We start from the raw sequence: 8764 nt of genomic DNA on the forward strand, positions 1-8764 counted from the left end.
CCCCGCTCCTGCTCTCCGCCTAGACTTTTCCCCTCCCAGCCGCCTGCCTGCCAGGGGTAGTGAGCCGGCTGAGCGGCATGGAGACGCAGGAACTTCGGGGGGCCCTGGCTCTTCTCTTCCTTTGCACTTTCACATCTGCCAATCAGGACCTGCAGGGTAAGCCTGTACCAATCTTCTTAGCCCCTTCTCTGCCTCCTTCCCATTTGCCCCCAGCCTAATAGCAGGGAGCATGTGGGCAAAAGGAGAGGGGAGAGTCCTGACACTGAATCAGAGAGAAGAGTTGATGAAATTATGGCCCTTTGGGGAGGAGTTGACACCAGAAGGTGGTGGATGAGTGGGAGCTGGCCAGGGTCAGCATGAAGCCAGGGCAGAGGACTCAGGAGCTGGATGCTAGCTAGGGCTGCCTGGCTGGGTTGGTGTCGGAGCAACCCCAGGCACCCCAGGGTTTGGGAGAGCAGCTCGAAGGTGGCTTCTTTCACCCCTGGGCTCCTGGCTACCTAAGAACGGGATGGGGGGGTGGGGACCGAGAGGTCTGGGCCCTCCTGGAGGTCTGGTGGTAGGATGGGCCTGTGGCTGTGGGAGAGGTAGCTGGAGCAGATGACACAGGCACAGATTCTTTGCTGGTTGGAAGGGAAACCACAGATTGGCCAGGACGCAGGAGGCAGAGGAGCTGGGTTGTACGTTCCTGTAGGAGAGAGCCAGACAGTAGGAGGGTCGGAGCCTTCAGTGAGCAGCTGTTCTCATCCAGAGCGAGCGTGCTGAACCCCCAGGATGGGAGGAGGGGCACTAGAGTGTGGAATGAGCCAAACCCAGCCGTGTAAAGAGAAACTGCCTTCCTATTTCTGTGCTGTGGGCACCAGGTGCTACTCCTGCCTAGGATCAGCACAGTGACTCCTTTGCGCCACCTGGTGGGAGCATCTCAAGTTTGCGGGGTGCTGTTTCTGTATTTCCAAGTGAGCCTCAGGCCTGCTGGTTCCCAGAGTGGCAGTAAGGAAGGCCCAATGCCTTGTCCTCTGATGGCGACAAGGGCTGAATTTCGAGGAGGTGACTAACACTGTTGGGTGGTGATGAAGGATGCCCCACCCCCGAAGGCTCAGAGGAGAGAGCAGGCCTTAGCATTTGACAGGGGTCTGACCTTGATCATCCCTGCGCAACCAGTGATTGACCTGCTGACTGTGGGCGAGTCCCGGCAGATGGTAGCTGTGGTGGAGAAGATACGGACAGCCCTGCTCACTGCTGGGGACATCTATCTCTTGTCCACCTTCCGCCTGCCCCCCAAGCAGGGTGGTGTCCTCTTCGGCCTCTACTCTCGCCAAGACAACATACGATGGCTGGAGGCCTCTGTTGTGGGCAAGATCAACAAAGGTGACTGGTGGGCATCTCCTTTCCTGCCGTGGTGACCCCTTTGAGCACTCTTCCTCATCCCCACTCTCAGATCCCTCTTAATTCTCCTTGGGCTCCAGTGGGGACCGTGGACCCATCAGGCTGTGTCCAGGCACCAGGGGCACCTGGTGTTTAGGAGGTGCCTCAGGAGGCCAGGCACCCAAACAATAGGGTGAGGCATCTGTAGGAATGGGAGTTGTATGTGGGAATGCCTGGGGGGAGGGGAGGCATGTCTCTGTGCCCCAGAAGTGGTATCACTGTGTCCCAGGGATCTGGGATGGTTCAGTGGGTACGGAACCAGCTGCCACCCTAACAGGAGAGAGTGATCTCATGACACTGAAGACTAAGAAAGTCCTAGTCTTTGAATCAATTTGGAAAACATTTTTCGTGTACCTATTATGTACAAGGTGTTGAGAGATACATAGCTGGGTAAGGAATGATAGTCCTAGAGATGTGGTATTCAGAAGAATTGATCCATCCCGTCTCTCAGCTGGGAGATGGGATGGGGGACAGTGTGCATACTGACCTCGCCTTCTGGGCAGTGCTGGTGCGGTACCAGCGGGAGGATGGCAAAGCCCATGCAGTGAACCTACAGCAAGCAGGCCTGGCTGACGGGCGCACACACACGGCTCTCCTGCGACTCCAAGGTCCGTCCAGACCCAGCCCTGCCCTGCATCTCTATGTGGACTGCAAACTGGGTGACCAGCATGCTGGCCTTCCGGCCCTGGCCCCCATTCCTCCAGCGGAAGTCAGTGGGCTGGAGATTAGGACGGGACAGAAGGCTTATTTGAGGATGCAGGTGAGCAGGAAAGGAGGACCCCCTGAGTGTCTGTGAAACAGTTTGCACCGGTGGGAGGAAGAATTGGTAGGTCCTCCCACCCTACTCTGTTTCTGTCCCCCCAGGGCTTCGTGGAATCTATGAAAATGATTCTGGGCGGGTCCATGGCCCGGGTTGGAGCCCTGAGTGAGTGTCCGTTCCAGGGGGATGAGTCTATCCACAGTGCAGGTAACACAGACTTCTGTTAGCTGACATCCTGGACCCCAGGTCCCTCCCATCCTCTTGACCTCCCTCCCCTTTAACAGCAGTTCTTTCAGTTCACCTATTCCTGGGGCTTCTGACTCTGTGACCCCAAATCTCCTTCACCTCTGACTCTATGATCTCCAAATAATACCATCCCAGCAGGAGGGGTGGGTCAAAAAATTCTCATTTAAGGTCATCCCACCTACCAGGGTGGCCAGAAAAATAAAATGATCCAAAAAAAGAATATAGCTCTGAAGAACTCTGAGTGGGGGTGAAGAAGTTAGCTGCTTGGTCTTTCTTGGTTGACTGAGCTAAGGGTCTTGAGTCTTTTTCAGCTCCCACTGGCATCTGTCACCTACCAGCCATTTCCCTAACCACTGCCCATCTGCCTGGTCTCTCTAACAGGGATGCTCAGAGGCTCTTACCTAAATAAAATGTCCACTTCTCCCAGATATTTCAAAGAGCTCTTGTGGTGGAAGCTTGGGAGGGAGGAAATGGAATGTACTGGGGCCTTGGCCCTGCTTCGGGTCACCTCTCACTTGGATCCCTTCTGCCACTACCATGCCTAGGAACAGGAGGATTTAGGTTTCGACTATCTGTGAGGCAGCTCCCTTAGAGGGACCCTCATCCAGTGAAGGGAGCAGGTGCTGCTTGCGCATCACTACTGCCCTCCTACCATTCGACACCACGTCTTTATTCCAAGACTCCAGCCCTTTGTTCCTGTTCCCTGCCTCCTCCTTACCAGCCAGGCCCCTCCTCACATGTCCACCCTCTGTGTTTTCTTGTCCTCTCTAGTGGCCAACGCACTGCACTCCATCCTAGGTGAGTAGGCCTCGCTGAGGTGAAGGGGCATGAGGATTGAGGGGAGGAGCAGCTGCCTGAAACTAAGTCCTTTTCAGCCAGGAATGGGGTGGGGTTTAAAGATGGGTGGGCAGCAGTGGCAGCACCTGGCTTATTATCCAGAGAGGGCCCGGGGCTGGTGCCCCAGTTCTGAGCCTCTCTGCACCCTGGACCCTGACAGGGGAGCAGACCAAGGCGCTGGTCACCCAACTCACCCTCTTCAACCAGATCCTGGTAGAGCTGCGGGATGACATCCGAGACCAGGTTTAGTGGGCCGGTGAAGGGTGGCGCTGATTCTGGGGTGGGGTGGCAGATGCCAAGAGCTGACTCCGCCCCATCCTTCTGTGTACCAGGTGAAAGAAATGTCCCTGATCCGAAACACCATCATGGAGTGTCAGGTGTGCGGTGAGTAGGAGAGTAGGGGAGGGCTCCAGGTGGCATCAGTGTTCTCCCCACCCCAGGGCTTTGGCCTCCACTTCTGGTGAATTAAATGGTGACTTCTAGGTGACTCTGACTGTGCCCACCCACCCTCCCCACCCCGCCCAGGCTTCCACGAACAGCGTTCCCACTGCAGCCCCAACCCCTGCTTCCAAGGCGTGGACTGCATGGAAGTGTATGAGTACCCCGGCTACCGCTGTGGGCCCTGCCCCCCTGGCCTACAGGGCAACGGCACCCACTGCACAGACATCAATGAGGTGTGTGAGGACCCTTTCTGGAAGGGCACAGAAAGCTGGGGTGAGGAAGTTAGGAGAGGCCCAAGAAGGTGGGGTGAATTTTGGTCAGAAGCAGAGGAACCCTGGGTTTAGGAGAGGCAGGAGACCAGAAAAGACATATGAGAAGGGAGGGAGACAAGTCTGGGACGAAGACTGCAGGGCCACGCAGGGAAGGGACTGGGAGAGTGGCAGGGGCATTTTGAGAGGGCTGGCTAGGAGGGAGCCCACAGGAGGCTGGGGGTGGGATAAGAGCATAAATGAGGTTGGGGAGGGGAGGCCTGCAGTGGTCCTGGGATCACAGGCAGGGGCCTGACCTCTTCTCCTCTGGTCCCCAGTGTGCTCACGCGGACCCTTGTTTCCCGGGCTCCAGCTGCATCAACACCATGCCTGGCTTCCACTGTGAAGCCTGTCCCCGAGGCTACAAAGGCACACGGGTGTCTGGTGTGGGCATTGACTACGCCCGGGCTAGCAAACAGGTCAGGTTGGGTAGAGTCCATGGACAAAAGATCCTGGCTTTGCAGGGGCGCGGGGCTTCTGGGTTGGATGTGGAGCCCTTGTGATAAATGGGATGAGGCTTCTGGCTCATCTGCCAGCTTCGCATTGGTTTTCGGTCTGGGCTTTGTGTCCATGTTCAAAGATAAAGCCACACCAGTGTTCTCTCCTGTATCTGAGGAGACCCACCGTAGGTCTGGTTCTACCCAAAGTCTGCCCCTTCAGGTCTGCAAAGATATTGATGAATGCAATGATGGTAACAATGGTGGCTGTGACCCAAACTCCATCTGCACCAATACTGTGGTGAGCTGAACACCTGAGTGTCTGGGTGGTGGGAATGTGCAACCCCCTCTTCAGATTTCCTGCTTCCCCTCCTCCTTCCCTAGGACATTACATGTGGTAGGTGTTCAACACGGACCCGGTTTGGAATTCTGATTCTGCCTCTTACTAGCCATGGCCTTTAGCAAGTTATTTACCTTTTCTGAGCCTCAGCATCCTCGCTTGAGAAATGGGGCTATTACCCTCCTTAAAAGGTTGTGAGGGTCTTCCCTGGTGGTGCAGTGGTTGGGAGTCCGCCTGACGATGCAAGGGACACGGGTTCGTGCCCCGGTCCGGGAAGATCCCACATGCCGCGGAGCGGCTAGGCCCGTGAGCCATGGCCGCTGAGCCTGCGCATCCGGAGCCTGTGCTCCGCAACGGGAGAGGCCACAACAATGAGAGGCCCGCGTACCGCAAAAAAAAAAAAAAGGTTGTGAGGAGAACCTAAAGGAGATAAGTAATGGACCTGGCCTATTAGCTGTGAGGGTCCCTCCTACACCCCTCAGGGGATGGGGATGTTGCTGGTTGTGGTGGGCTGACCCTCCTTCCTGAGACACTGCCTCCCTACTCTTAGGGTTCTTTCAAGTGTGGTCCCTGTCGCTTGGGCTTCTTGGGCAACCAGAGCCAGGGCTGCTTCCCAGCCCGGACCTGCCACAGCCCGACCCACAGCCCCTGCCATGTCCACGCGCACTGTCTCTTTGAACGCAATGGTGCAGTGTCCTGCTCGGTGAGCTAGGCCTGGGGCTTGGAAGAAAAGGGGTGTGTGTGTGACCATGTTTAGGGACTGGTATGGGGGCTTGCATGGGGAAGGGAGGTGGGCCCGGGCCCAGAAACTGGTTGGTGAAAATAGGGCCTGAAGAGGGTGGGGTGTGGGGAGCCAGCCCAGACCACTAACTCCCACCCTTTGTGTTGCCCCAGTGTGATGTGGGCTGGGCTGGGAACGGGAATGTGTGTGGACCCGACACGGACATCGATGGCTACCCGGACCAGGCGCTGCCCTGCATGGACAACAACAAACACTGCAAGCAGGTGCTGGGGGCAGGCGGCCGAGTGAGCAGGATAGGGCACCCCAGGCTGGGATAGGACAGAACTCATCCATCCATTTCCTCCCCTTGACCTTTAGGACAATTGCCTTCTGACACCCAACTCTGGGCAGGAAGATGCTGATAACGACGGTGTGGGGGACCAGTGTGATGATGATGCTGATGGGGACGGGATCAAGAATGTTGAGGTGGCTCCCAGATGTCCTGACCTTTCCAGCTTCTCTGTGACGCTGTTGCCTTGTCCCATAACCCTGTCCTCCATTGGCCACTGGCAGCTCCTGAGGAGGGGCCCTAATACTCCACGCTAGGGAGCCATAAACCTGGTGCCCACGATGAGGTGGACTACAGGGAAGTTGGGTGGGTGGGACAGAGCCAAGCAGGTGGGTCATCACAGGGGTGGTGATTGTAGACAAGGGTACAGGAATGAGGAAGATGTGAGGTGGCCAGTGGTTCAAGGGAGGCCTGACTCTTTCCCTCCCACCTCAGGACAACTGCCGGCTGTTTCCCAACAAGGACCAGCAAAACTCAGATACAGATTCATTTGGTGATGCCTGTGACAACTGCCCCAACGTTCCCAACAATGACCAGAAAGACACAGATGGCAGTGGGGAAGGGGATGCCTGTGACAACGACGTGGATGGGGATGGTGCAGGCCTGGGGCTGAGCAGGGGGGTGGGGGGGCATGCTGGGAAGCCTCTAAGAATTTGGATATGGTGGGAATGAAGCGGGGAGGCTGAGAATTCGGGAAGGGCAATGCTTGGGGGAAGTCAGCCTGGGTGAGAGATTACCTGTGGCAGATGTCAGTGGGAACATGAGGGAGGGTGTGGGGTTAGGCAGGGAGTGGGCAAGAGAATAAGACAAGCTACAGGCAGATTTCCTGACCAGCTGTCCTCTGGATGGGAGATAGAGCTCAGGGCTTTCACCAACCTAGAAGACAGAATGATTCATTCTAGTGATAACCTTGTGTTACCTGCATATCTTCTAGGTATCCCCAATGGATTGGACAATTGCCCTAAAGTCCCCAACCCCCTGCAGACAGACAGGGATGAGGACGGGGTGGGAGATGCTTGCGACAGCTGCCCTGAAATGAGCAATCCCACCCAGGTACAGGGGAATGGAGAGGGCAGGGAAGGGGTGGGGTGATTGGTGGATGAAGCCCAGCTCTTTGGATGGGAAGTGGTCAGGTCACCCTCTTTATAGAGTTATCAAGAGGAGATGGTGAGAACGGGTCCCTCTCTCTCAGACAGATGCAGACAGCGACCTGGTGGGGGATGTCTGTGACACCAATGAAGACAGGTAGGGTTTTGGCCAAGAGATGGAAAGTTAGGGGATACTTTACTTTCCTCTAGTATGTTCTCAATTCCTTCTAGGGTCTAACTTTAACTCTCCACTACTATTGAGTAGCAGGTCATTCCCATAGTCTACCTTCCATTCTTACTGCTGGACCTTCACCTCATCTGGCTGACTGCAAGGGGTCTGGCTGAATGCAGGGTAAACCCCAGAGAGACTCCTAAGCAGAAGAGTGGGGAAGGATGTGGTACCTTTAAAAGCCTTTATTAGGTGCCTCTTTTTCTGGACAGTGATGGCGACGGACATCAGGACACTAAGGACAATTGCCCACAGCTGCCCAACAGCTCCCAGCTGGACTCAGACAATGATGGACTTGGAGATGAGTGTGATGGGGACGATGACAATGATGGTGTCCCAGATTACATGCCTCCTGGTCCTGATAACTGTCGCCTGGTACCTAATCCCAATCAGAAGGACTCAGATGGTAAGGCTGGAGTCCTCAGAGGATTGGGCTGGCATGGGCTTTGCTCAGGGAGAAGTGGCAGGCCTTGCTGGGGAGTGAGGGAAGGCAGGGTGGTGGAGAGAGGTCAACATCTCAAGGCCCGAGAGGTGGTAGTGTTGGCTACTGGCAGTGGCCAGGGCCTTCCTGAGGACGTGGCTTCATCCTGCCCAGGCAATGGCGTTGGTGATGTGTGTGAGGATGATTTTGACAATGATGCAGTGGTTGACCCCCTGGATGTGTGCCCTGAAAGTGCAGAGGTAACCCTCACGGATTTTCGGGCCTATCAGACCGTCGTCCTGGATCCTGAGGGTGATGCTCAGATTGACCCAAACTGGGTCGTGCTCAACCAGGTACTAAGGCAGTGGGCTGGGCGGGTGCTGTCAGGCCAGACTAGCAAGCAGGGCCTAAGGAGGGCAGCACACCTGGACCAGGGCTTTTGTCTTTACTGCATACCACCAGGGCATGGAAATCGTTCAGACCATGAACAGTGACCCCGGCCTGGCAGTTGGTATGTAAGGAACACCCAATTCAACAATTTCAATGACTTCCAAATGGAGGGGTCCTACAGGCAGAGGATGGAGCCACACATTTAACAGGCATCCCTTCCCATCCCCACCCCACAATGGGCATCAGTAGCTTTGCTGCCCCTGACTCTGATCCCACCCACCCACCTGCCCCCAGGATATACAGCTTTCAATGGCGTGGACTTTGAAGGCACCTTCCATGTGAACACAGTGACTGATGATGACTACGCAGGCTTTCTCTTCAGCTATCAGGACAGCGGCCGCTTCTACGTGGTCATGTGGAAGCAAACGGAGCAGACCTACTGGCAGGCCACACCTTTCCGGGCTGTTGCCCAGCCCGGGCTACAGCTCAAGGTCCTGCAGCTGCCCAGATTCCCCAATCCAGGGCCCTTTCCCAAAGGCTCCCCCACCAACCCTGGGGCCTCCCCCACTGCCTGAGTAGGGGGAACCCTCTTACCCAGACATCTGGCCTGGAGGTTGGCTCCCTGGGGCTCCAGAATATTCTCCTGACTCCCTTTTCCACCTGCACTTACCAACCTGCTGTCTTCCCTCGGTCGGGTCCTGGGGTTGACCCACTATTTTTGCCGATGCCCCCTAGGCAGTGACATCAGTGTCTGGCCCAGGCGAGCACCTCAGGA

At 56.2% G+C, this 8764-nt stretch overlaps 1 protein-coding gene across 1 annotated transcript in view; it reads left to right on the plus strand.

The window, feature by feature from the left end:
- The first annotated feature begins 43 nt into the window (after nucleotides 1–43).
- THBS3 (thrombospondin 3) overlaps nucleotides 44–8764 on the plus strand; it is a 10327-nt gene continuing 1606 nt past the window's right edge. The window contains exons 1-21 of the mRNA XM_007457953.1: nucleotides 44–156; nucleotides 1159–1365; nucleotides 1926–2182; nucleotides 2287–2389; nucleotides 3200–3226; nucleotides 3426–3508; nucleotides 3598–3649; nucleotides 3791–3939; nucleotides 4293–4433; nucleotides 4675–4752; nucleotides 5342–5494; nucleotides 5686–5796; nucleotides 5891–5998; nucleotides 6297–6456; nucleotides 6796–6914; nucleotides 7054–7106; nucleotides 7391–7584; nucleotides 7774–7952; nucleotides 8062–8110; nucleotides 8284–8480; nucleotides 8725–8764. The exon at nucleotides 8725–8764 is cut by the window's right edge and continues 136 nt beyond it. Coding sequence (XP_007458015.1) covers nucleotides 78–156; nucleotides 1159–1365; nucleotides 1926–2182; nucleotides 2287–2389; nucleotides 3200–3226; nucleotides 3426–3508; nucleotides 3598–3649; nucleotides 3791–3939; nucleotides 4293–4433; nucleotides 4675–4752; nucleotides 5342–5494; nucleotides 5686–5796; nucleotides 5891–5998; nucleotides 6297–6456; nucleotides 6796–6914; nucleotides 7054–7106; nucleotides 7391–7584; nucleotides 7774–7952; nucleotides 8062–8110; nucleotides 8284–8480; nucleotides 8725–8764 — 2539 coding nt within the window. The 5' untranslated portion in view covers nucleotides 44–77. The remainder of the gene's footprint in view (nucleotides 157–1158; nucleotides 1366–1925; nucleotides 2183–2286; nucleotides 2390–3199; nucleotides 3227–3425; nucleotides 3509–3597; nucleotides 3650–3790; nucleotides 3940–4292; nucleotides 4434–4674; nucleotides 4753–5341; nucleotides 5495–5685; nucleotides 5797–5890; nucleotides 5999–6296; nucleotides 6457–6795; nucleotides 6915–7053; nucleotides 7107–7390; nucleotides 7585–7773; nucleotides 7953–8061; nucleotides 8111–8283; nucleotides 8481–8724) is intronic.

The sequence above is a fragment of the Lipotes vexillifer genome, unplaced genomic scaffold (assembly GCF_000442215.2).
Source record: "Lipotes vexillifer unplaced genomic scaffold, Lipotes_vexillifer_v1.1 scaffold238, whole genome shotgun sequence".
In the NCBI taxonomy this organism is placed as follows: Eukaryota; Metazoa; Chordata; class Mammalia; order Artiodactyla; family Lipotidae; genus Lipotes; species Lipotes vexillifer.